The following is a 27904-nucleotide window of genomic DNA, read 5'->3' on the forward strand; positions in this document are numbered from 1 at the left end:
TTTTTTTTTTTTTTTTTTTTTTTTTTTTTGAAAATATGAATAGTTGGCGCTATTTTGAAAAAGAAGGTAAAAAAATTGGTCTGAGAGTGATTAAGGCGTTTGACGTTTGGATTCAAAATTTCACAACTATTAGTAAATGCAAAATTGTAACTTCATTCCAAACATAACCACATTTTTAAGGTAAGTGAAGGAAATAAAAACATTACTTAATGTGCATAATAGATAATTAAATAAAGAATAACGGTAGTGACTGATGTACCATAAAATGTGGAAGGATGGATTGGTAATTTTAAAACTGTTGGAGGACTAACATGCAAAACATATATTGGTATTTTGATATGTTAGTAATGTTAAGTTGTGGAGGGAATAAGTGAAGTCATGAACACGCACCTGGGCCAACACTAGCCCATCTGCAGCCTCTTAACTAGGTTTAGGTGTCTCTTAACTTTCTGATTTTTTCATATAATTCATCAATTTAAAATATTCAAATTGATGTGGATACATACATGCATATATGAGCAAATGATGAAATTATCCATCATCCAATTAATATTTCTAATTTTAGGTTCAATCTCCACATGATAATTTATTCTTGAGATTCACCAATTAATTAACAACTCTTTTAAATAAAAACTTTATTAAATTTTTCTAAATTATCTTTTGGATAATTACACTTCTCTCTCTTAAGATTCAATATAATTATATATAATTTTTTATAATTTAAAAAATTATTTCCAACATCCCTGATGTTTACTTTTGTCTAACAAATAAGTTCCTTCATTAGTCAAAATTTACTGAATTTGTTGATATTAATAAAAAAAACTAAATATTTATTATCGATTAATTGATTGATTGTTTACTGACTTATTGCAAGTAAGAAAAAATTGAACTAAAATACCCTTATAGCGGTGAAGATATACATCCTCACATGCTTAAAAGCGTGAAAACATATGAGGGTACTTTGATTATAAATAGATTTATTTAACTTGCAATAAATCAGTAATAAATCAATTGGAAATAATTTTTTTTTCTAATTTTATTTTTAAAACCAACAAATCGGTGAATTTTGACTAACAGAGAAATTTATTTATTCGACGATATCAAACATTAGAGATACTACATATAATTTTTTAAATTATAATGAGTTTATATATAATTACATCAAGCGAGTGTATTATATATTATTTTTTGAGTGCATTTCTTTTAGAAGGTTCTTATAGTAAATTTTAAAAGGAAAAAAGAAACCCAAAGACACCATTCACTGCCGTTTCTAGAGCACCAAAACCCTAAAACCCTTCTCAGCACCACTTCTCTTTGCTCTGTTAACGCACAAACTCCTTCACCTTCCTCTTGCCCTAAAACCTTCTCCTCTCTCATCTCTCAAGATCAGCCATGGCAGAGATTAAGCTGTCCGAGATGCGAGATTTGACCCGAATAGAGCGAATCGGAGCGCACTCTCACATCCGGGGCCTGGGTCTGGACTCCACCCTGGAGGCCCGCGCCTCCTCTGAGGGCATGGTGGGCCAGACTTCAGCTCGGAGAGCTGCTGGAGTCATTGTGAAGATGGTCCAGGAAGGGAAAATCGCGGGCCGTGCCGTACTCCTCGCGGGCCAGCCTGGCACCGGGAAGACTGCCATTGCCATGGGCATGGCAAAGTCTCTCGGGCAAGAAACTCCATTTGCTATGCTCGCAGGGAGCGAACTATTCTCCCTCGAGATGTCGAAAACCGAAGCCCTTATGCAGGCCTTTAGGAAAGCGATTGGGGTCAGAATTAAGGAGGAAACCGAGGTGATTGAGGGCGAGGTTGTGGAGATTCAGATTGACAGGCCGGCTGTGGCGGGGGCAGCGTCTAAGACTGGGAAGCTGACTCTGAAGACGACGGAAATGGAGACGGTGTATGATTTGGGGGCAAAGATGATTGAGGCATTGGGGAAGGAGAAAGTGCAAAGTGGAGATGTTATTGCGATTGATAAGGCATCTGGAAAGATCACAAAGCTTGGGAGGTCTTTCTCAAGGTCCAGGGATTATGATGCCATGGGGCCTCAGACCAAGTTCGTGCAGTGCCCTGATGGTGAGCTGCAGAAGAGGAAGGAAGTTGTGCATTGTGTTACGCTTCACGAGATAGATGTCATCAACAGCAGGTAGTATTTGACAAACTGCGGTTATCCCTTCCATTATGCTTAAAGAATTAACCTTTTATGGTGCATTTGTACAATTTGAATTGTCTGCTGCACTGTTAAGAAACAGTTTCTGTTGAATGTTTTGAATTTCTTAAAATTATGTTTTAAAGGTGGGGCTGGCTCAATATTTCTTCATTTTGGCATGTTGTATTTGTTTGTTAAAGCAAATTAAGAAATGCATTTTGTTGGCTTATCAATTGAAGAAACGGCATCTCCGATGAATTAAGCTTTGGTTGGTGGAGGTTTTGTAACATTTGGGATTGAAGATGTCTGGTAAGCTGAAGTAAGGAAGACAGTATGGAATGGTTTAATAAGTGTTACAAGCGAGCCTAAGTAAAAAACAAAAAGAATAGGTAGTCAATTTCTAAGTTCTCTCAAAGAATAAAGTTCAGTTGTGATCTGACTGACGGATGACTTAGTCGTCCTTATGTAATTAGATATTAAAATTGCACTGGTGGACTACTTGCTTGGAAAGCGACAAAGTCTAATGTTGGAAAGAATGGCTGAACTTTGGGATATAGGATATGCTAAGAAGTACATTTGAGATGGTCATGACCCAAAATGTTGTAAAGAATTGGTTTGTTAGGAAATAAACCCTCTAATTTTGCTACAGTAACTCCTCCGGTTGTAAGCAGCTGCATACCTCTTAGGCAGCCTGCTGTGGAATTGGTTCATTTTCTTCTCACAAGCGCTTTAGATGTACTGGACGCTTCTCTTTTGTGTTTCTTCCGTTCCAGTGGCAGGTTTCACTTCATGTGTGTCACTTATGGGTTTGTCTTAGACGGGTTCTCTCGCACGTTAGCTCTATGACTTTCGTCTCTTACTCCATCCAAGTTCGACTTTTCTCTACTTCCATTAGTGGGAAGTATGTTTGATTTTTTGAATTACATCTTACTCTGCCTTTTGGTTGGCATGAATTGCACTTCCTTTCTTAATATTTGGAGTGTGGACCACTTTGAGTTGCAGAATTCTCTGTTTCTTGGGTTAAATTTATGATTTCTTCTAACTTTGGTATGGATGTAAAATATAGAACTTCGCTGGCTGTGGTTGTAAATATCTTTTCCCCTAAAATTCCCCAACTTCTTTAGGTGGAGGAAATTTTAGGTGAAATAGGTTTTATGTTGTTTGAAAACAACTGGGTGTGAGACTACCTTAGACAGTTTCATATAATGTGTTTTCTTCACTTTAATCACAGTTCTCTATCTCAATTTCAGAACACAGGGATTTCTGGCACTATTCACAGGTGATACCGGTGAAATTCGTGCGGAAGTTAGGGAACAAATTGACACAAAGGTTGCAGAGTGGAGGGAAGAAGGAAAAGCAGAAATTGTGCCTGGTGTCCTTTTCATTGATGAAGTTCACATGCTGGACATTGAGTGCTTTTCTTTCCTGAATCGTGCATTGGAGAACGACATGGCGCCTATATTGGTCGTTGCCACCAATAGAGGGATAACTTCTATTAGGGGCACAAATTACAAATCCCCACATGGCATCCCAATTGATTTTCTTGATCGTCTGCTTATCATCTCCACACAACCGTACACATCAGATGATATTCGAAAAATTCTGGACATTAGATGCCAAGAGGAAGACGTTGAAATGTCTGAAGATGCAAAAATTTTGTTGACAAAGATAGGAGAAGATACATCTTTGAGATACGCTATAAACCTCATCACCTCTGCTGCATTAGCCTGCCAAAAACGGAAGGGAAAGATTGTGGAAATGGAAGATATTAGCCGAGTTTACGAGCTATTTTATGATGTGAAACGGTCAACACAATACTTGATGGAATACCAAAGCCAATACATGTTCAGTGAGGTTCCAGACGAAGGGGGAGATGAAGATGAAGCCAACGCAATGGTCTCATAGTGGATTGTTTGGAACACAAACAACATTTGCTGGTATATAATTGGCTTGCATTATTATTCTTGCGACTGCAGTATGTTGGCTCCCGACATTCCTATCGTCGTGTTAATTTGTTCGCAGTGCAGTTTAAATCATGGAAAATTATGGGTCCAATATGGGTGTATTTAGATGTTCAACAATTGAATGTTCTGCAGCAACCAGCATGAAGGACTTGGTAGTTTTTTCTTTTCTGAAATCTGATGTTGCACTGCAGTTGTGGACTGTCTTTTATGAACTGTATCTAAGGAGAAAAACAGAATATGAAATTTAAGCATAAATGATTTGATGTGAGTTTGATGAGCGATAAAACTTTTCTTAAGAAAACAACAAAAAAATATAATTTTAATCATAATTAGATTAAACGTGCAGTGAGCCTACTAGGCAACACGCGAGTTCTTGAGGATGAGAAGGGATCTCAGTATGAAATAAGTGTACTTAATTTCACAAGAATCATAGCTTTCTTGCATTCCGAATTTTACTTTAATATCCACGACCAAATTGATTCTGGGTTTCGGATTTTGCCATTTGAAACGTACGTTCTTGCCAATAGTTCCAAATTCAAAACTCGAGGTTGCTGTAATAGTAACTACGAACTGAGTTGTGCCAGATGCTGACTGGTAACAGCGAAAACGAAATGGTGTTGAAGAAGATATTTTTTTTATGGATTTTGAATTCTAAATTCAGTACCGTTGAAGCTCCAAAGATACTTTAGAGCTCATTGTTTGTCGTATTTGTGTACTTTATCAACACGAGAATTGGTGAAAAACATAAGCAAGCATGATAAACTAGTTAAAATTAAATAATAATTAGATGATAGCGTTATGTATTGTAGTCTTGCAGAGTGGGTTGCAATGATGAGCCAAGTGCTCCAACGTATAGGTATAGCCACGTCGTGCGCACGCATGTTTTTCCCTTGGCCAAAACCGGAAACGGGGAGAATGGGCCGGGGATCGATGCCCGCGTGACTGGCGGGAACACTCACCACTATACTACAACTTGCTTGTTAATAGTTTTTGTCACAATTACAACTAGGTTTTGAGACTTTGTATGTTGCAGGTACAGCACAGGGTTCAATTGCTTTCACATATCTTTGATTAATTTGTGATAAGGGAAAATGGAGTAAACAAAGCAACTCATTTACGTCAGAGTTATCTGTTCTCTAAAGTTGCAGACGTCCACACCTCAAATATATGTCTTAAATTTTGATTTTTATTTGTGGGAATTAGACTGGATATCTTGAGATATTCAATTCAATTCCTTATTTACTTGTACTTAAATTTCCGAGGAATATTACCAAGGCACATGATAGATACTTGTAAAAAAATGATTTAAATCCCATCAGGTAATTTCATATATAACTCCAATTTTTCAAATATCTACAAAATTACCTCATCTCTTTCTTTAACTTGTTTCCCAAATTTAATTTTATCTAAAATTTATCACAACTTAATTTCATACGTCAAAATAAATGAGTTCTTTATAGATAATAATCATTCGTATTTTTAATTACAATGTGATATGGTTGATTCCACGTGATGAAATTCAATTGGGATAAAAATTCTAAGGATAGTTCCCAACCAAATGGAATTGTTGGTGCCTACTTTTGCTTTTTTGTTCCACACTTTAGAGTGGATTGAGCAACAAATTAGGGTTAATTTGTCCCTCCTTTATATGAAAAGCATGAACCCCATCTATTATTTGTCCTTCACCTTTTCTAACACCTCCAACCTACCCTTTTAAATTAGGAATTATTATGAGATTTGATGTAATTTTATATAAACATTTTCTGATTTAGAGAATTGTATCTAATATTCTGAAATTTGTATAAAAATATGTCTATTTATTAGTCAAAATTTATTAAATTACTGATATTAACAAAAAAAACTAAATAAAAATTGATATTTATGCTTGATTGATTTATTATTAATTTATTATAGGAGAACCACTTTTATAATATTGAAAATATACATCCTCACATGCATTAACGTCTGAAGATGTATAAGGCCAATTTGATTATAGAATGATTTATTTAACCTGTAATAAATTAATAATAAGTCAATCGTAGGTATATATAGATTTATATCTAACTTTTTTGTTATTAATATCATCAAATTTGGCGAATTTTAGCTAATGAAAAGTCTTATTTGTTAGTAGATGCAATTTTCTAAATTACATGGAGTTTACATGTAACTACACTTAACCTAATAATGCTCCATGACCTCTTCTTCCATTTAAAGACTCTGACATAATTATAAATGGTATGGGTCTGAATTGAATTGCTCCGGGCTTTGGGTTGTCTTCAACATTTCTGCAGTTAATGCTTGCTGAATTATTATTATTATTAAGAAATAATTACACCCTCCTTTCTTAAATTTTAACATAATTTACAATATACATATTTTGATAATATAGATAAACATCCCACATTAGTTATAGATAAAAAGCTAAAATAGTTTATAACCTCGAGACTTTCTTTCTAGAGAAGTGCGTTTTTCAAACAAAATTACGACACTTATATGAGATCTAAACGAGAAATACTTGTTATACCAATCAAATCGAAATCTAGATGAATATCAAGATGAATTAATGGGAGCAATTAATATGGTTGCATGTAGCTCAGTTGCATCTTAAAGGGCAAAAGATGATGTCACGTGAAGAAGTCGGACTCAGGGTAAGTAGCTTTTCAATTGTCAAACCAAATCTAGTCTAGTTCCATACTTTGAGGTCACAACACCTCCAAACACAACCATGTTTTATGGTACATGATAGAGATCATGGGCTCCAATATTATGAATTTAGATATGTAGTCTATTTTGAATATGTTTGTTAATATAAAAATATTAATGTATTAATTAGTTTTTAAATTTGAATATAATTAATGATAATACCAAACTGAATCTTATTAGAAAAAGGGGGGAAAAAAGATTTGAGCGTCTAAAATTACAAAATGTGAGAAGGATATTTGTCTCATTTAAGTATATAGAGCTATGAATTATTTAATTAAATCGATGTATTCATCAACTTATTGATATGTTGTAATAATATGTAATCATTGTTTCCATCTCAAAAAAAAATTGTGTTTTCCACATCATGATGAATGAGAAAATTATAAAAAGATGATCCAAATTAAAATATGTATGATATTCTTAATTGCAACAAATAATGGTATTAATCTCCAAAAACCAGTTTAGCCAATAATTTAATTTTTTCTTCTTCCTTCTCTGATTAATAACAGTCAAGCACAACCATTACTTCTTGTCAGCAAAAGAGACTCAAAATACCATATATTATCTATATACGCATACGCTCCTCTACGTTTACATACTTCCAATCACGACCACTCAAGCAGGATAATCAAAGGGCAGAGGATCCACGGTGGAGGGGTCCAGTAAATCCGGGTGCACGAACCCGTAATTCCTGAGCACCTGATTATCAGCAAAAGTGAGAGCCTTCTGCATTGCGTCAAAGCAAGTCTGGCCGGAATACATCTGGTTGTGGTCCCCACTACAGGGCTGGCACCCGGTGAAATGCGTGATGAACGGCCTCCGCCAGCTCTCCCTCCCGTACCCAACATCCTTAAGATACTCCTCCCGCAATCTACCATAACTCCCACTCACTTTCTCCGCGTGTCGTCTCCTCAACGCGCCGACCTCCTTCTCCATCTCCATGTACTTGCGGGTGATGTTATCAAATTTACCCACAATTTCCATCCAATACCCCTCGAAGTAATACTCACTCTCCACGTAAATCTTTTCCCCCCATTTTTCCTTTTCTTTTAATAGTAAATAAACCAAGCCAGATTGATCGTCCGATTCCGGGAAAATCTTGTCTTTGAATGTTGTCCGTAGGATCTCGCCCCATTTATCGTAGTCGGGTGTTTGTGGGCCCATGCGGGCCCAGACATCCATGAAATCCATGGCCCACTGGCAATTACGTATCAGAAAAACACCTGCGTTGATGCTGGTCCAGCTCTTCTTCTCGTATATCAAATTGGGCCAGCCGTGGATCACCAGATTGTGGGCCTTGTACCGGCCCAATGGAATCTTGAAGTCCATGTCCGTGAAGGCGGCGTCGGAGTCCACCCACCAGATCCACTCCACCTCCGGGTGGGCCACCATGGCAGCTTTCACCGTTGGAGTTTTGGCCCAGAATGAGAACATCTTGGGCTGGAACAGTACATTGTTGTAGAAAATGTCGATGCCGTGCCGCCGCGAGTAATCTACTTTGTTCTTGAAGAATTTGAGCAGCAAATAATCGCCGATTGGGTTTTTACACGGTTTTGCCTGCGACCCGGTGACCATTAGGACCCGATTCTCTGCTCCGGCGGCGAGAGCGGGGTGCTGCTTCAGCCACTCCCTCCTCTTCTCGTCCCAATTCTTAACGACCGGCGCGTCGATCCTGTAGCTCAGTCCCGGGTCGTCGTAAAAGTTTGGTTCTGGCAGGTCATGGAGCGGGTTCGGACTTGAAACATTATAGGCGCAGGTAGACGAAGCGGCGGCGGAGGGGGAGGAGGAGGAGGAGGTTTCTGAACCGTGCGGTAATTTGAAAGAGGAAGTAGAGAAACTAGGAGTTGGGCTAGGGCTGGGACTGAAGAAAGACCAGAACGCCCAAACCACCAAAAAAGCCACCAAAGCTCCGCCGCAGAAAATAACTCCGTCGGACAGAAAACCCCTCGGTTTGCTCCTCCCATTGTTCTTCGCCATTGAGAAATTCTGCGACTGAGACAGCTCCGTTGACGCCATTATAAACCAAGACAAAGCCCCCAATTACTCCCCACGTCTGTTACATCGAACTTCGTCCCAGCCAATGCGTCACCTGCTAAATTTAGACAAAGATTCGTCGCAACACTGCCAAAAAAGCTGAGAGCTTCTCAGCTAAAGAGAGTTGACAAGGGGGGAGCGGCAGGTGACGGAAGAGCACCGCACCAGCAGCAGTAACCAGCAGATAAGCAAAGAACGGGAGGGATATTTAATTCATCGGCCACCGGCAAACTCTGGTGGTTGAAAGGGTTTTAATGGCGGTTGTTAATACGGGTATGTGATATATGGATGATAATTGACACCGACAGGATTAGCGCTTTTGCGAGGTTTGGGCGGAGAGAAAGGACATTTGTTCCTTGGGATAATCATTGTTGGTTTTTCATTGGTAATAATTGAATTTGGCATCTTTAGCTTCATTTCTTTACTTTATAAAAATTTAATTAAGATTATTTAGATATTACTATACTTTTTTTTTAATAATCGACATAATTTATGGTAATCCCTTCAGTACTATGAAGTGGTCGATTTTAGTTGGTAGAAAGGAAGGAATGAAAGCGTTTTAATGTAGATGGCACTAAAATAGATTTAGGCCTACTATATAACCTCTAAACTACTAAACTTGGAATTTGGAATCTTGCTCTTGTCCTACTACACCAAGATTAGGATTCTATTTGCTTACTCGTTTGCAATAACTTGGATTTTTGTAATAAGAACAAAGTGCAGAAAGAGTTGAAGTTCAGCCCTGCCAAAAGTTATAAATCTCGCTAAATAAAAATTAAAAATAAATTTAAAAGTGTTTGAAAAAATAATTTAATCTGTGACGTCTGGAGAGTATAATTTGTACTCTTTATTCAAAATAGTGTTTTAATTTTTTATTACAAGAAAACTAAAGCTAGTGTGTTTTAATTAAAAGCCAAAAGCAGGGAGGAGGACGCTCTAATTATTTTATATATATTGTTATAAATAAATTAAATTTTATCTACACACTATAGTCAAAAAAAAAAAGGAAATATCTTGGCTATTAATTACAAATACTCCCAATTTTTACTTTTATATTAGATTTTATTTATTTTTACATTTTACCATTTAAAAAAAATAATAATTTGCTTTGTGAACTCTGCAATAATTACCAGTCCCAACTTGCTGTATTACATAAGGCAATATGTATTAATTTATTAGTGTAACAGTAGCTTTACCCCATAACGAGAAGCGCATTAAGAATATATTATTAGAATTAAAAACGTAGATTTAGGTGTGGCAGAAATGTGTGTACTATTTATAAAGTAGTGAGAGGGTGGTGAGGTGTTGGAGAAAACAAGAGACAAAGATACGTCTTCTGCCTCACATTCATTAAACTTTTTATTAAACAATTCGTTATTACCTTTTCATTTGTGTTGCCATATAAACGAACGACTAATTAAGTACAGTGACGAGACTTCTACAACCCTTTATTGAACTCGTAAAAACGCTTTCTACAATTAATTTAAGACTTGTTTCCTATATCCTCCATTGAGCCAAATCATATGATTGAACGGCGACATTGTGAAAATTTTAATTGTGGATCAATTAAAACACGATCTCGAAACTTTGTTTTAAACCTATTTTGTGAATAGATGAAGATAAATGGAATGGATATGCATAAAATTAATTAATAGTGTTACTGAAAATTTTTAGTATAATGTCGTAAAATATTTAATAAATTTTAGATCATAAAAGAGTTTATTGCCTCCCAAGGTATAAAATATAAAGCTATTTTGTTATTCTTAAACAGGAAGAAATTTGTTTATTTTTAACCATAATATTACAAAATATCACAGCTAACATTTTACAGTTTTTAAAATTGAAATACTTATAAAAAGTTACTGGAGCTAACAATTTATAAATTCTACAACTAATCTTAAAAAAGATAAATGTGGAACAATATACTCTTTGGCATCTAGAATTGCTAAAACTTTGGTGAACAGAACTTACTAGATTACACAGACCGCCTAACAACAAAGCTCTTGTAGCTCAGTTGGTTAGAGCACCCGTTTAGTAAGCGGGAGGTCTTGAGTTCGACTCTCAACAAGAGCAACACTAACACTTTTTAACAGATTACAGATTCTGTTTTGGTAACTCTTCTAAAAACCAGTAACGTTTTAAAGTGAACCCAAGGGGTACAGACAGTACTGTTTTTCCTTAATTTTCTCCTCTTATTTTCATACACACACACACTAAAAACAAGAAAAATAACGGAGATGTCCATCCTCTTCCCCACACATTCTCTCATCATCTTTTGCCAGTGTGAATCTCATGACCTGTCCCGTCTCTAACCCTAATGGGAAGGACCTGGACCTGGACCTGGGCTCGAAATCGGCATACCACAAACCTCTCATGTTTCAATCACTACAGTCCACTTGATATGTTTTGCTTATTTGCACAAACATTCTTTAATGTTTCAGCATATCAATAAAAAAAAAAAAAAAGTACTTTCTAAAAAATTACACTAACACTATTCGCGGCTAATATTTTTCATTACAAATCCCCCCTTCGTTAAAAAAGTTATGAATTTTATGTACAATTCAAGTATGAGTTAAGTATACTATAATGTATGTGTGTTTGTGTGTGTTTTATACATATCTCCCAATATCTGCAAGTACAATAGTACAAGCTATATACTCTATTGGACCTGCATCTGCCCAATATTCAGCCAATGCCTAACATAAAATTTATGTGGTTTGTACTGGTTAGCCTGCAAGTCAACTTCTGGGCCGAACTTGGGCACTCCTACACCCCACCCCTTCTATAGTTTGCATATTTTTCTTGCGAGAAAAAAAGGGGTTTCTATTAATTAGTAAGAAAATTAATTTACGTATCATGATTTGTCTTCGAGATATTACACCTGATATGTATAGCATTAAATGGTGCATCTCTCGACTCATATCTTAGAAAGGATATACGGAACGATAGTATGCTGTACGGACATAAATAAGGGATAAAAATACGTACGATATGATATAAAATACAACGATTCTTGAAATTATATGGTAAAATACATTTGGGATACGTGTGTGTAGTTTTCTGAACGTATGTAGATGTGTGTTAGATTTATGTAAAAGATCAATTGATCCATATTGTATTTAGGGACTACATAAATAAACTTCACATTGCAACATATATAATATTACTTAAAATTTTGCATAAACTCATTAGTTAGTAGTCATAAGATAATAAGTTGAGTTGTCTAAAATCATAGTTCATAAGTTCTAAGTATCCAAAATGATTATTTGAATTACGTGATGATAATAATTGTGAATGGACCATTTGCTGGAGAGTAACAGAGACAAAATATATCAATTGTTGTGGCGTAATGATTAAGGTCGAACAATGCCACATTTATGATGTGGGTTTGAATTCTCATCAAGACATCCGTTGGGATTATACACACATCCTAACTTTCATTGTTGATTTCTCCGTGATGGTGTCTCAATTCTTGATGACAATAAATCAGCTATAGAGACTCTGATCGATGCACATAGTACAGACATAATCTTCTCTGATAGGTTTGTGGAGTTTTCTATCTACTTTCTCATTTTATCTACCAAAAAAAAGAGAGAAGGCAAATTTGATGCAATATCAATTAGTACGTATTATTTTTTGTATCAAATATTTTAAAAGACGTATTCCATAAGTGTTTGGAATTTTTTTTTTCTATTTTTTTAAAGTTTTGAACACTTTAAAAACATATTCAATAAGTATCCAACAATTATCCGCATATTCGTACGTATTCGAAAAGTTTCCCATACTACACAAACTGATTTTAAAGGTATTCGTACATCATAGTCAAGACATAAAATTTATGTACCTGTGCAGTATCTCCTACAACATAGGTTCATACGTGCATTCAATAGTTATAAGCTTTCAGGGCTTACTTTCTCTGCTAGTAATTAATATTTCACTTATATCCAATTAAATTGTTGTCGTGTAATAGAAAAAACATTGCAAATACACATTATATGTGTCCAATGACGATACGTGAAATAATTCGAAATATCTTTCATATTTATTATCGAAATTTAATTACGATGAAGATTTTAGCATAGGGTTTCATTTGATATTCATGTGGGGGTCACTAAAAAAATATTAATGTTTAACTATACTTAATTGATATGATTAAAAATACATAAGTATAGTAAATAATTATTGACCACATCAATATAATAGTGGTTTATCGTGATTTTTACGAGTGTGATTAAAATATTTATTGCGACAAAAGTAATGCAATAAATTACTTTTAAAAGTCCACCAGAATTAGTTTAGTTAGTAAAGTTGGTTTTATGATTAAGAGATTATGGTTCGATTTTTATCAATGTATGAGAATTTATCTTTTTTAATAGTTGTTGATCAGTATGGAATTTATCATCTATCTTAGTCAAGATATAAAATTGATCAGTATGAACTATCATCTAACAAATGATCCATCTTGCAGTCCATTGTAAAAGGTATTTATTAAATAATTGTTAATTATAATAAAGTACTTATAATTTTTAAATGATATGAATATATTTATAATTATAATAAATTTTAAAAAAAATCTAATTTACCCTGAAGAAAAATATGCGAATGCATGCTTTCTTACATACTACTTTGATATATTATAAGACAAGTAGACAACTCAGGAAAACTCTTAGAAACAGCTTGCAAGCACATTCATCACTTGAGAAATGCGCCTTACGTTTGTCGTAATTATGATCACACGTGTTTGTCGTAGGAAGAGAAAAAAACTAGCAACTTTCCAGCAGTTCCTCTGCAGTGCTTTTATTATTGTTTAATTCGATGAAAGAAATCTCTTAGCTTGGGATTAGGTCACTGTCGTCGCATCCGGACTTAAAAACACGATTACCACAACTGTACTGCAGTGAGTGTAAGAGAATCGTCATTATCAAATTACACCTGTACTGACATTTTTGTATAATCTGAACAAATCTTAAAATATTAGCGGAAAAGCTGTACTGGTTTATTTACACAAAAAATATTTACAAATTCAATATATACAAATATATTTTACAAAGTAAATAAATTATATTAAAGAGTACATGTAAATATGTATTGATACATAATGCATATAATATTATAGAAAAAAGTATGTTATATAAAGATATAATATTTTATTCAATTACATGTCTACATAATAAAATTATATCATATCATTACTTTAAAAATATATATAAAATCTTATATTAATTATATTATAGATTTGCTATTTTACAGTATATATATATGTTCGATGTAATATTTTAAATTTGTATTGATAATTTAATTTTTTAAAAAATTAATATATATAGCAGCACAAGCACAAATATAGATGAGTTCATCTCACATTCACAAGAAAGTCCAACATCAAATGAGAATGCCATGAAAATTGAAAAAAATACAACGTCAAATAACTTAATAGTTAATATGCATATCATATATAATATTTGTATGGGTAAGAAAATAAGTAGATCTCGACGTCAACGCCATCAACGTAATTATGGGCCAAGCGGTCACTTTTAACATTCATATGTAATTATCTTAACAGTAATAGTTGATTATTTTTTTTATTAATAAAATTTTAAAATATATTATTAATTATATATAATAAATTATTTAAACTAATAATTATAAAAAATAAAATTAAATCTAATTTTTTTAAAAAAATAAGAAATTGAAGTCGTGGGCACTGTCCACACTTCATAAAAAATATTTTTTTTTTGGTGAGTCATGAAAACCATATTTGTGTTAATAGATTTCTTTTAGTTATATTTTTGTTATTTTTTATAATAATAAAACCAGCTGCTGCTTCTACTATAAATTAAAATTATTTATCATCAATATGAAATCCCAAATATGCCCCTTAATATCTTTAAGGTGTCCATACAGTAGTTCTACTCTTGAAGTATGCCTAGAGTCGCATTCGGCTCCCTAAATTATTAAATTTAACAAAGAAAAATCTATATGTTGTTGTGACCAGTAAATTTTTGTCGAGACCATCGTCACTCACCACTAAATGTTGTTGTGAGTGGAATGTTCAACTAGAAACTAATCAATTAGACCATATGCCTTATTGAATCAAATCACACCTGATGCGTGTGCATAATTTAAATTATAATTAATTAAATAAATAAATAATTGATCAAAATTGATAAAATATAACGAATTTGTTTTCACCAGCAGAAAATAACTGGCAAAGTAAATTGATTGATAACTTGTTAAATAAATAAATATATCAAAAGGTATTTTAGTCCATCAATATTATGACAATTAAAAGTAGTTACTCCGGGAAAAGGTCAAAAGTAGTTACTTTATAACGTTGAATCTGGATTAGATCAAGTATTATAGACAATTGCTGTCAATTCACTACATTAATTATAAAGTTTGATCGTCTCAATAAAATTTATGAGTAATTATATTTACGTCTTGTAATTTATGATTTATTTACATAAATTATCCATATTTTTCACATAATTGCATAAACCAACTCTAGACAAGAATAATTTGTATAATAATATTAACATATTTGAGAGATGTACGTATAATTTTAAAAAGAATAAAAATAATTTATATAAATAATATTGATATTTTTATGAATATATACATAATTATTTAAAAAATAAGGATAATTTTTAAAAAGAATCCATGTGGGGGGCTGTAAATGAAAATAAGAAATAGGGTTTAGGTGCATTGAAGGAGAGAGGTGTGGAGAGTGGAGCTTGAGCACATCCCAACATCATGGTTTCCTAGTCACCCCCAATTTTTACTAGGGATTCACAACTTCATTCAGATCCATTAGCTACTAATACTATTTTATACATACTTGATTTCGTAACATTTTGGTCAGTTTACTATAAAAAAGTGAATGAAATGTATTAATAATTAATGAATTGAACTAATTATTAGATGACTGTTAAAATCAAGAAGATATTAATAATTTTATACCAAATCTCCTAAGAGCTTATTCTAATTTGCTCAAAGGAGAAAAAGAAATTACGAGGGTGAGTGGGTAACTCCATTTCCATTTTCAGATAAGATTGGTATATAGGACAACTCAAATTACCTGAGATGTTGGCATACATAAAAATAAGAGGTTATCTTACAAAACCCAAAGCGTGAGATTGGAGGCGTTATAATTTTTCAAATCGAAAATTGAATCCGCGACGCATAGTGCTTCAATTTATAAGGACAGCATCAGATACTTTTTATAAGAAAATTATCAACTTGAATTTTTCGTTGGCATGTCAACGTAGATTGTATTAATGGATAATTTGTAAATAACTTTATACTATACGTATTATTTTTTAAACTTATTTTGTTTTGTATTTGTAATTCTTGAAATTTGCCTGTGCCTTGAATAAAGAGCAAATTTTCTAGTTTAAGCAATATATATAATTATCTTTTTTGAGATTTGACATGATTACAAATGTTTATTTTGTTGTTTGAAAAATTACAAATATCTCTGATTTTAACGTTTGTCTAACAATGAACCCATTTAAGTTTCCATCCGTTTTTATGATGAACTGATTAATATGCTCTTTTAAATTATAATTTTATATACTTTTAAAATTTTCTAAAATATTTTTTTATGGACTAATACTCTCTATAAATTGTTTATTTTATCCATCCTGAATTTTTTTTTGAAAAGAATTTTCAGCAAGACTAAAATAGTAGTGTCCGATTCACCACTTCGAAGTTACATAATTATCTTCAATTTGAATGGGGTATTTATAAATTTTTAAATAACGATGGAGTATTTGTAATTATGTCAAACTTAGGGGAAGTAGTTGTAATTTACCCAATAAAGTGAAGTAAATTTCTTGATTGATGAACTTTGAATTATTTTTAGTCATAATAAATTTTGTTAATTAAGTAGGTAATTATAAATGCAAAAAATTTCAAGTTTTTGGACTCTTATATGTAAATTTTTTTTACAGAATATTAATGAATTTTAAATTCTTTCTGTATATAATCATTTAAAATTATATTTTCAATTTGTTTCGTAAAAAATCCAAATCCATAAAATGTGAGTTTAATAGTTTTAGTTTGATGAGTCAACTATGCATTTATTATCTCCTATCCTTGCAAGTTGAAATGGTATATATTTCAAGACAAACAGCTCTCTCTCTCTCTCTCTCTCTCTCTCTCTCTCTCTCTCTGTCTCTGCTCACCTGCAAACGCAAAGTCATGAAACCACAGCCTGCCATTTAATTTTCAGGTGGTTTGGCAGATCTATCTAACACTCTACCTCTACTTTCCTCTTCAATCTTATATAAATCATGGAATCTCCATAACCATTAACATTTATACCTATTACATATATATATATATATATATCTGCACACCATTACATACAAGCTTCCTAGTTTCTAGCTAGTATTCAGATCATAAGTTTCATTTGGTAGCGGCGGCGGCGGTAATACTGTTGCTACATATATATATATGGGGAATTGCCAGGCGGCGGAGGCGGCGACAGTGGTGATTCACCATCCCGGCAGCAACAAGGTCGACAGGATTTACTGGTCGGTAAGTGCCAACGAGATCATGAACTCTAACCCCGGCCACTACGTCGCTCTGGTGGTCCCTTCTCCGGCAGCGAAGGCGGATAATGGCTCCGCGGCGGTGAAGCAGCTCAAACTTCTCCGGCCAGATGACACTTTGATTATGGGGCAAGTTTATCGGCTCATCAGCTTTGAAGGTATGCTCTGTTTTTGACGCTTTAATTGCTGATAACTGGTTTTGATTAATTTGTTCCTTGATTGTTGAGAACTTACATGTTTGTTGTTCAGATGTATTGAAAGAGTTTGCTGCGAAAAAGTGCGTCAAGTTGGGGAAGTTGTTGAAGGAGAGAGGAGCTTTCAACGTGGAGCAGAAGCAAAATCAGGGTGGTCTGGAGTCCAGTTCCAGTGTACAATCTGTTTCGGTTAAGGTAAAAATCTCTATATCGCAGTTTACCTGATTCTTGATGCTATTTTACACCTGACTTTTCTCAAAATTTCTTACCCAAATTTAATTTAGCTGAATTAAATTAATCACAAAATAAATGTATACTTCAATTACACCATAAGTATATTATATTCATCACATAATTAACTTTGATCTGACCAAATCAATCGGAATTAAAATTTCGATACCAAATTGAATATTCTTGGAATGGTGGGATGGGTTTTTTCTTCCTTTTCATAAAAATCTCTATGCCAAAGAGTATATTTTGGATGCAGAAGAAGGGTACAAGATTTGTACAGCAAGGCGGGAGTTATATTTTGGAACGGTCATCTTGTATGGCACTTTGATAATTTTAGGAATTTTTTAAGATTAAAAGGTATAATTAAATTAAACTATTAGATGCATATCATACCTGAAATAGTATGATGTTATTGTGTAACATTGAAATGGGATAAAAAATCCTCTTCTCGTTTTGAAGACGACCCAAATATGAGTATGTATTCGTTTGGGGAAGGTGTTTTGACAGGTCAAATCAAATCGGTTTTCTATTTTAAATTTTATTTTATTGTATTTTTTATTCTTTTTACCGTATATTTTATGTGTATAAAAATTAAATAATTTTTGCTATTTAAGTAAAAAAATTATCACATGCTGTGTATATATTAATTGGAGAGCAATAAAATTCGAAGTAGAAAATTTAGTTCGATTTAAAATCAGCTCAAAATTTCTGCCATTCAAAATGCTCGGAATCAACGCAAACTGTACCGAATGTTCTTTTTCTTTATTATTTACTATGTACGCATAAAATTTATAAAACACACACATTAAAATATAATTTAACATTTATGATAACTGACTTTAGTATTGTCCTTTAAAATTTATTTTTAAAAAGGGTTTAGTGCAAATTAACCCCCTAGGATATTTCGAATGAGGATATTACCCTCATGTGTAAGAACAAATAGCAATTTACCCTTCTATGTTAATTAAAATGAAGCAATTTACCTCCCAGTATGGGGAGGTAAATTATTTTACTTTAAAAACCATAAGGGGTAAATTATTGCATTTTGAAAAAATATAGGGGATAATTATTAATTTTTTTTATACAAAAGTAATTTTGTTTATTTACAATACACATGAGAATTGCTTGCATTTTCCCCTTTTTAAAAACAATAGCAAACATTGGTCACATTCTTTAATATAACTTTCAAACCTGCCAAACTAAAATATAGAACTTTCTTTCGCAAAACCATCCAAAACTAACTCTAAATATTTGCATGGAATTTCACATGTGCGATTGAGAAGATCAATAGAAGTTTACATGTATTTGGCATTATTTTTCAACCATTTTTTATTCTGAACTAAATTTGAGAACGTTAAGTCAATTACATGACATGAGTTATTATATTTATTATATTATTCATTATTTTTTTTAATAATATATACTAATTACATAACAAGTAAGTAATTTTGATCTCGTCCGACTTTTGGTACTATTTCAATAAATAAATAAAATAGATCTCAAGATAATTTCAAAGTAGTAGTATGTATAGTACTATTCTTAGGCTGGGGTGATAAGGTGATCCTTTTTCCTACTGAACTTGAATGAAATTTTTACAGTCTCTGGCATTGTAAGTTGACATAGCTATCGTGGCTATTTTCTTCAGTCACAATTAATAATCCGAAGACCCCTAAGTTTAGGTTATGACATGAGGTATATGACCTCAGACTTCATATCTCACGCAAATTTTACATAAAACGTGTTCCATTACTGCTCTCTGATCATAGACAGGTGCTTTACAGTAGAATCAGGTGATGTCTAATCTCGTAGCATTCTTGGGTCCTGAGATTCACGGGTTTAATTGCAGGGGTAGTGGTAGGGAATTGTGTTTGTCTTGTGGGTATTTTCTGTCATTTTGATGATATTATTGCGTAGGCATAGAAAACCAATTACCACATTTGTTGTGTAAAGGACTACAGATATAGAAAAATCCCCCCTATGCATTGGATGAGGGGTTGATTACGATTTATAATTATGATTTAAAAAATGATACAATTTATCTCTCTCCATGAATTTACAGGAGATGCACCACCCTGGAGTTGGCAGTACTGGAAGAGGAAGCAGAGGCGACGGAAGGCATCATGGTGGTGGCGGGCAATGGAGACCGGCGTTACAGAGCATTTCAGAGCTTGGAGCTTCAACATAAAATCATCACAGATCAATCCTTTTTCACTCCTCTACTTGTCTTATAGTATCCCTCGGATGTTTTATATGGACCGAGTGTGAAGCATCAAATAGGTTGAAATTATCTTCAGCCAAATGTAATTATTATGACTTAATCTTCACTGTTTGGTATTTTTACGCTCAATTTATATAAGAAAAGTATGTTTCCTTTGATAACACAGAAAGAAGCCATTCTTTTGATTCGCCGTTGGGGAAAATTAGAGTATAGGATTAAGTACCTTATGGAGATTAGAATTATCTTGGATGTGGTGCATGTCTCATTTTGATAGGATGTTTATGTGCCAAGTGTTGACCACTTTGATAGAGTTATAGCTTTATTTCCAAAATATATTTGGATAGGAAGAGGAGAGCTTCCTTCTTAATTTTTTTCTTCTATAACAATGGGGGGGGTGTCCAGAAGTGATTACTTTTTTAAAAAAATATATAAGTAATTTAGATGTAAAAGTTGGGAGGAAGTAAGAGTTAAAATTAAGAAAAAATAATATGAAATTGTTTGGTAAACAAATTATTATATTATCAGCTTGTTTGTAAAATTATTAATTGTCGTATCCATGGATAGATCTAAGGTATTATTGGGATGATGCATTTTAAAAATATACAAAAAGTAGTTAGGATTAAAAAAAAAGTCATAAAATATATGGATTCCTTTCTTGTTTTATTTTTGATTTTTTCAAATTTAAACAAAAGAAGTCATTATTAAGCTGAAAAATAGAACTTAAATCGAGGTTTTGGGCTTACCAAAAACAATTCAGACCAAATATGAGTAGACTAAAATTTACAAGTCCAAAGGTCAGACATTGAGCCCTAGGTTGGGCCTAAATTATCAATTTTCTGGTCCACATGGCAAAAGTTCTTTTAATTTTCCGAAATAACAAAATCACCCTCCGAAAATTTCTGAATTTTCAGATTAGTCCTTTACTAGTTCTGGTCTTATAACAATAGCCACTGTCAATTCATCACCTCATCTTCGATTTTTCCTGCGTTGTCTCCGCCGACGACTTTATTTCGATAACTCGCATTAGGATATGGGCATAAATGAAATAAATGGGCCCAAGAATCAAAATACTACAGCATTTAAATATAATCTCCAAATAAGTTAATATCCGCATGTCTTTTACAATTCGAGGTTGACAAGACACAAACTCCCTACATTTTGACATTTAACATCAAGTGTGATTTAGGTTCAGACATCGAGTTCGTCTTCAGACTAGTTTGAACTTTGAATGGAAAGTTTGGAGAACTTAAAGTAAAAAAGAGATTGTTAGGCTTGTTGATGGTTCCATTAAAGATTTTTCAATACTTAAATCAGTTTGAAATTGAATGAAAATTAATATCAAATATTAGTGTGGAATTAATTAATAAATGACCTACACATAATTGAAGTGGTTGAATATATTTATAGGGTCAAATGCATCCATTTATGTAGGCTATATGACATGATTTTGAGCTGAAAAATCTCAAACAATCAATAATTTAGATGTTAAGTTATCGAATCGGGCTAGATCGAGTATAATGCTGTGTTTTTCCTCTCAACTAGACAACTAGCCTATACTATCCACATCCAAGATTCCCACTTATAGTTGTTAACAAGGTTGATGGGGGAGACAATAATACAATAATGAACGAGAAAAGTCATTAAAGTATTATAATTTAAAGTTGTAAGATACTTTTACTTTGAGGAAAAACTATCGATTATATGAAAGATTAAAAAAAAAATACAAACAAAATTGTATAAATTAAAATACTATCAAAGAATTATTAAATTTCGGGAAAAGCGAGATTTTTGTAATTTTGACCATGTGTGTTCAAAAAGAGAACTTTTAGAGAAAAGAGCAAAAGAGTTTCTTCATTCATAAACTTTAGAGATTTTCAGTGAAAGTGTTAGTATTAGATGGAACTGATGTAATTTTATATTCTTTATATAATTGATTCAGGTTGATTTGATTCGTAGGTCTGATTTAAAATTTGCGTTATAAAGTGATTGCTAGTATTATTAAAAATGAATGTAAATTTAACCTTTTCATACCATATATTATTATTTTGCTGTCCCCCTGCAGTAATTCTAAAGTTCTTGTTACCACAATTATGTTATTTATTATTTATTTAAGAAAATATCTTATACATATAACATTTCTATGGGAAGTAAAATAGAAGACGCATGCATTACAAATTTAAGATAAAAAGATATAATTTAGCTAGGGAAAATGAATGTAATGCAATTTTATAAACTTTTCACACTTTTATTACAGCAATCCCCCCTTCCTTACAACCCACCGCATTGTCCTCAAAATATAGAAAAGTTCTGAATTAAATTAAGAATTAATTAAAATTCAAATAAAAATAAATAAAATATATCAATCATATAATAAATATATTTATAATATTTAGTGATAAGTGATTAGTCATCGCGTGTAGCCAGACTTCATTATCCTCTACAATATACAGGTGATGGTTCACAATTCACATACTATCCTCATTGGTCAAGGACTCAAGTTTCGAACTGTACATGGTGTAGAGCAGTCATACACGCAAGGCACCCCCATCCCCACCCCCACCCACAAAGCAACTTATCCCTATCCGAACTTCCCCATAAAACAGGTCAGATTCAGACAATTCATATCCGCTAGCTTCCACTAACCCTCGTACACACCAACACCGTACTGCGTTTTCTCTGCCCAACCGAGTACTCCTCCCTTGTCCTCATCACCTCAACTTAAATTAACTCCAACGTTTCGCTGCGTCCTCCCGATAAGCTTGACGACCAGCTCGAGGCATCATCATACCTACCAACCTACCTACTGTATACCCAAAACCAACACATCACTTCTTCTCTCATTTCAACAACTATAGACTGCTACTGCTAATGGCATTCGTGTGCATGGCCAAGACTTTGCAACTCTCACCATGTCTGAATCAAGAGAGGAGAATGCTCACAAGGGGTGGTGGTACTGATCAGTCGTCTGTGGGGAGAGTTGGAGATCAGGTGGTGCTGTGGAGAAGCAAGAAAAGGGATTCTCTCTCTGTTGTCGTCAGGTGTTCGGCTGACGTCAACGGCGATGGAGGTGGTGGTCGTACCTTGGAGGAGGTGATGAGGGCCGCGCAGCCGTATCATCTGCTGCATAAGGGTTGTACATTGGTGGTGGTGTTGTCCAGTGAGATTGTTGATAGCCCTCACTTACCCTCCATTCTTGAGGTATATATGCTTGTCTGATCATACCCTCTTTACAGAGGACTTACAAATTGTTTTTTTTTTGGTTTCAGAGAATAACTCACCAAAAAGAATATTACCGCTCTATGATAAGTTTTTTCAACTCGTAATTTTTCTTTTTGCCATGTCATCAAATTTGTGGGACGCGGCAAATTTAGGTGTTGACATAATTGATAACATGTAATTTTCTACCCAATTTGGTGGAAAGGACTAAACTTGCTATGATTTTTAAAATTATAAAACTTAATTGTGAATTTTAATTTAAACGAATTCAAGATTGTCACATCCTAATTTACAGGACTGAAATTGTATTTTTTTTGCTAAATTATTTTTCATAATTTTACCTTGAGTTTAATCTTTCTGGTCTATTTTAACAAATTATCAAAACTATTTTGGAGAGGCAATTGAAAATATTAAATATTAAAAATATTTAAAACTAATTAAATAGCACAAAATGTTAAAAATTTATGAAAATACTAAACGTTGATTATGAATATCAATTATCTATTCTATATCTACATATATAATTCTCTGACTATTCTATATCTATATGTCTGTAATGATTAATTATCTCACTTGGTAGCATAAAATTTTGTGTCCATATTATAGAATGTAATAGTTTTATTTAGGAAAAAAGAAAATTTTCGTCTTATAACTTTGGTCTGAATTCATTTTAATCCTTTATCTCTGACAACATTAGAGTCTTTTATCTATCAATTTTACGTAAATTTGATCATTTAGCCTAATTTATAACTTTTTTGTCCTTTTGATGATAAAGGTTAATGGTCTGTAAGTGTAATACAAACAAATATTTCTTTAATAAACCTAGACTCTTATACCATTCTAGGCGAGTATTAGCGACGAGATACACAATATATAAATGGATATATATGAACTAAAAGAATTGCTCTTAAAAAGCTATGTAGGGATACAATTGTCCGAAATTGGATTAATGAACTAAAATTAATCAATTTTAACAGTTATCAGACTAAAATTAAAACGAATAAATTAAAGGATTAAAATTAATAACAATCAAATTTAAAGGGCTAAACAAATAATTCTCCCATTTATTTATTCAACAGTAATTTTATACTGTACATTTCTTATATGTACCGGATGTGTAATTAAGTACTAAAGCAGTAAATCATTTCACGTAAATCACGCTACTCATATACTTAATAGTTAATCCTCGTCTTTCAACGTTTTCACGTGCGATTCATATTAAAAGGACTCTTTCGTGCCCTAGTGAATTTTGTTAGGACGTGTGGAGTAATATACTTCGATGTTTTGTGCTTACATAGGATGGATTTTGATTTAAGCCAGCGTAAGGATTGCTTTCTATTCGTTGTTGTACGAGATCGATGTGAACTCCAGGAAATATTGAGTGGGGCCCTATTATGATAAGTTGACTATTTGATGATTAAGTAATTATTGAAGTCCTTCAAATAAGAAACTCAAAATGTACCGTTAATTGCGTATGTAACTTTTTGGATTTTTTTGATAGTAATGCATTTTGACTAATAACGTCAAAATGTTGGTTGGAGTCCATTATGATTCTCTGACGTATGACGTTCAAGTAATTTGTGACGTTATTGAGACAAGAATATGCGATTGAACTATCATCATAACTTTTAGGATAAATTATATTTGTTATATAGGTCTATATCAATATAATTTGTTTTGGACCAATATGACCTGAGTGAAAAAACTTGAATTTGATTTTATTTTGTCATTTTTGTGACTTCTTAGGGCATTTTAGCCTGTTGATCAAGTCCTTATTCCCACTTAAGAAGCACTTGTTCATGGTTTTAAACTAATATATAGAATATTTGTTCAGGATATTTCTCTGCTTCATGGGCTAGGAATCAAGTTTGTTCTTGTGCCGGGGACTCATGTCCAAATTGACAGGCTTTTGTCTGAAAAGGGTGAGAAGAACTTTATGATGTTTTAATATTAGCTTGCAAAATGTTTGAATTGATTTTCTTGGATATGCAAATTCTTGTCCCTTTCTGTTTTGATAATTCATGTCTTAGTATCTCAGGATCTGAACCCAAGTACGTCGGCAACTACAGAATCACAGACTCTGAGTCACTTACTGCTGCAATGCATGCAACTGGGAAGATTCGAATCATGATTGAATCTAAACTATCTCCCCGGCCTTCCTTAAGTGGAATCCGTCGTCATGGAGACACCCTTCGGTGGTATGATGCTGTTAGCGTCGCAAGTGGTAATTTTCTGGCAGCTAAGGTGAGAACACTTGTAGATCGATTGGATTGAAATCTAAGTAAATATGATATATTATTTACATTATATCTCCCTGGGCCATATTCTGCCTCGTTTTGTTTCCTCATTATTCTTACGCTGAGATGCATAGCAGAGAAGAGGAGTAGTCGAAGGCATTGATTATGGATCGACTGGTGAAGTCAAGAGAATAGACGTGACTCGTATTCGTGAGAGGCTTGATCAAGATTCCATAGTGCTCTTAAGTAATCTGGGATATTCAAGTTCTGGAGAAGTATTAAATTGCAAGTATGCTAATTGGCTTTCTATAGGTATTTTGTAGTTGCTTGGTACTATTGAACAGAATATCTGTCTTTATTCTTCTGCGGTGGCGATTAGAGTTTGATTTCTAGGGACTAATGTTTTTTTCGCGTTTCTACATTGCAGTACTTATGAAGTTGCTACAGCATGTGCCTTGGCTCTTGGTGCAGAGAAACTCATTTGCATCATAGATGGACCAATTCTAGATGAATGTGGGAGGCTTATTCGGTTTTTAACTCTTCAAGATGTAGACATGCTAATTCGTAGACGAGCTAAACAACGTGTGACGACTGCTAATTATGCTCAAGAAAAAGTTTGCTCAGCGTATGATGAATCAAATGATACGGCCCTTTCTCCCAATGGAAAGGCTTTTATTCAAACTCCAAAATTCCAAAATGGAGTTGGTTTTGACAACGGGAATGGACTTTGGTCGAGTGAACAACGTTTCGCTATTGGAGGTCAAGAACGGCTGAGTCGACTAAATGGTTACCTTTCGGAACTAGCCGCTGCAGCTTTTGTTTGTAGAGTAAGTCTCCACAATTTGGTGATTATCTCTCCTTGTCAATAATCAACTATTATTCTGCTGATGAAATATGTATCCTGGATTGTCTTGCATTGCTCAACCAGTATTCTTTGCTTGAACTATGACAAAATGCCTTGCGGCAAGCAAATTTGAAAAACGGGATACAACTCTGCAGAGAAACCACGAAACGACCTGTTTGCAGTTTTATTCAAACTCGAGATTTCCCTCTCGAAAAGTAGAATATAATGTTAAAAAAATCTGCATTTTGCAGGGTGGGGTTGAAAGAGTGCATCTATTGGATGGCACTATCGGTGGAGTTGTACTGAAGGAATTGTTTCAAAGAGATGGAGTAGGTACAATGGTGGGTAGGTATGCCTATGGATGCCCCAAACAATGACTTTGAAGTTTGGGAAATTCCCTAGTACGCATGTAGTTGATTGTTTACCTCTTTGTCAGCAGTCTTTATGAAGGGCTGGAGTCATTTATTTTTTTGTTATAAAAAAAAATATATTAATATAATTTTTTTAAATATATTAATAATAATATAACGAGTCGCGATTTAAAATCGCAACTCGAATAAAAAAAAAAATTTAAAAAAACGCCCAAGTCGCATTAGGAATAGCGACTTGGGTGGGTGGGCAATATTTTTTTTTGTTTAATCAAATTTATATAATTAATTATATAATTTTATTTAATTATATATAATTAATATATTAAAATATAAAAAATTATAATATTAAAATTATATTAATTTATAAAATTATAATTAAGTGTACAAATATATTATGTATATTTTTTTGTACAGTTGTAAAAATATAATGAAGTATACAATTATTCTTGATAACCCGATACCGACACATCTGATTGTGTAGGAGAATTCTTTTATTGGATTGTTGCCTTGCATGCATTTGCGCCCAATCCATCTCGTTGTGAATAATTTAAAAAATTATATTATTTAATTAGTCCTTTTATTAAATATAGTTTATATTGAGCCATGTATTATTTAACCGGAGTATTTTATGATTTTGGTTATTTATATTAATATTCAATTAAACATCACATTTTAATATAAAAATGATATAGTTGGTTAATTAAATTATTATTATACAATATAATTTAATTAACCAACTATATTATTTTTAATATGATTTTAATTAATTATATATAATTAATGAAATTATCATTTTAATATGTTAATTAATACAACTGTAAGTTTAATATGTTAATTATATATAATTAAATAAAATTATATAATTAATTATTCAAAATTTAATTAAATAAAAAAAGAAAAAAAGAAAAAAACGACTTGGGCTTTTCTTTAAAAAATGTTGTCGTTTTCAATTGTATCGGGTGCAAACAGTTTGTGAAGAAAAGGTGGTCAAATGAATTAACCCCTTAGATATCATTTCATACTCATACATTTGAATTCTCAATAATAAATTGAAAACATGAAGAAGAAATAGCATTTTGTTATCTCTTAAAGTTGAAACTAGAACCATATAAACATTCAACTCTACCCGCTACAATGTTTTTTTAGTCTCATAATATAAGGGTAAAATTTATTTGGTACCACAGTTATAGCATACG

At 33.0% G+C, this 27904-nt stretch overlaps 4 protein-coding genes and 1 non-coding gene across 5 annotated transcripts; 4 read left to right on the forward strand and 1 right to left on the reverse strand.

Annotated features, from left to right (window-relative positions):
* On the forward strand, positions 1245-4376 carry LOC105158584 (ruvB-like 2). Its single transcript, XM_011075378.2, has 2 exons — positions 1245-2141; positions 3395-4376. Exons 1-2 carry the CDS (start codon positions 1393-1395, stop codon positions 4047-4049), a joined length of 1404 nt encoding a protein of 467 aa, XP_011073680.1. The 5' UTR covers positions 1245-1392; the 3' UTR covers positions 4050-4376.
* Positions 7272-9281, reverse strand: LOC105158585 (glycosyltransferase 6). Its single transcript, XM_011075379.2, has one exon. The coding sequence runs from the start codon at positions 8825-8827 to the stop codon at positions 7427-7429; it is 1401 nt and encodes a 466-aa protein (XP_011073681.1). The 5' UTR covers positions 8828-9281; the 3' UTR covers positions 7272-7426.
* TRNAT-AGU lies at positions 10845-10918 on the forward strand. The gene has a single exon. It is a non-coding gene; the product is annotated as a tRNA-Thr (tRNA).
* On the forward strand, positions 16990-20201 carry LOC105158586. Its single transcript, XM_011075380.2, has 3 exons — positions 16990-17555; positions 17647-17786; positions 19882-20201. The coding sequence occupies exons 1-3, from the start codon at positions 17300-17302 to the stop codon at positions 20005-20007; spliced, it is 522 nt and encodes a 173-aa protein (XP_011073682.1). The 5' UTR covers positions 16990-17299; the 3' UTR covers positions 20008-20201.
* Positions 22571-26914, forward strand: LOC105158587 (probable amino-acid acetyltransferase NAGS1, chloroplastic). Its single transcript, XM_020692394.1, has 6 exons — positions 22571-23238; positions 25091-25178; positions 25295-25500; positions 25631-25782; positions 25921-26320; positions 26589-26914. Exons 1-6 carry the CDS (start codon positions 22909-22911, stop codon positions 26712-26714), a joined length of 1302 nt encoding a protein of 433 aa, XP_020548053.1. The 5' UTR covers positions 22571-22908; the 3' UTR covers positions 26715-26914.

Source organism: Sesamum indicum, linkage group LG3, assembly GCF_000512975.1.
Source record: "Sesamum indicum cultivar Zhongzhi No. 13 linkage group LG3, S_indicum_v1.0, whole genome shotgun sequence".
Taxonomy (NCBI): Eukaryota; Viridiplantae; Streptophyta; class Magnoliopsida; order Lamiales; family Pedaliaceae; genus Sesamum; species Sesamum indicum.

Excerpts from the sequence above, each read along its gene's own strand:
- LOC105158584 (XM_011075378.2), top strand. The coding sequence starts at position 1,393 with ATGGCAGAGATTAAGCTGTCCGAGATGCGAGATTTGACCCGAATAGAG. Across the intron at positions 2,142-3,394 it reads ATAGATGTCATCAACAGCAG|AACACAGGGATTTCTGGCAC; the intron begins GTAGTATTTGAC and ends TCTCAATTTCAG.
- LOC105158585 (XM_011075379.2), bottom strand. The coding sequence starts at position 8,827 with ATGGCGTCAACGGAGCTGTCTCAGTCGCAGAATTTCTCAATGGCGAAG.
- LOC105158586 (XM_011075380.2), top strand. The coding sequence starts at position 17,300 with ATGGGGAATTGCCAGGCGGCGGAGGCGGCGACAGTGGTGATTCACCAT. Across the intron at positions 17,556-17,646 it reads TCGGCTCATCAGCTTTGAAG|ATGTATTGAAAGAGTTTGCT; the intron begins GTATGCTCTGTT and ends TTTGTTGTTCAG. Across the intron at positions 17,787-19,881 it reads TACAATCTGTTTCGGTTAAG|GAGATGCACCACCCTGGAGT; the intron begins GTAAAAATCTCT and ends ATGAATTTACAG.
- LOC105158587 (XM_020692394.1), top strand. The coding sequence starts at position 22,909 with ATGGCATTCGTGTGCATGGCCAAGACTTTGCAACTCTCACCATGTCTG. Across the intron at positions 23,239-25,090 it reads ACTTACCCTCCATTCTTGAG|GATATTTCTCTGCTTCATGG; the intron begins GTATATATGCTT and ends ATATTTGTTCAG. Across the intron at positions 26,321-26,588 it reads CTGCAGCTTTTGTTTGTAGA|GGTGGGGTTGAAAGAGTGCA; the intron begins GTAAGTCTCCAC and ends TGCATTTTGCAG.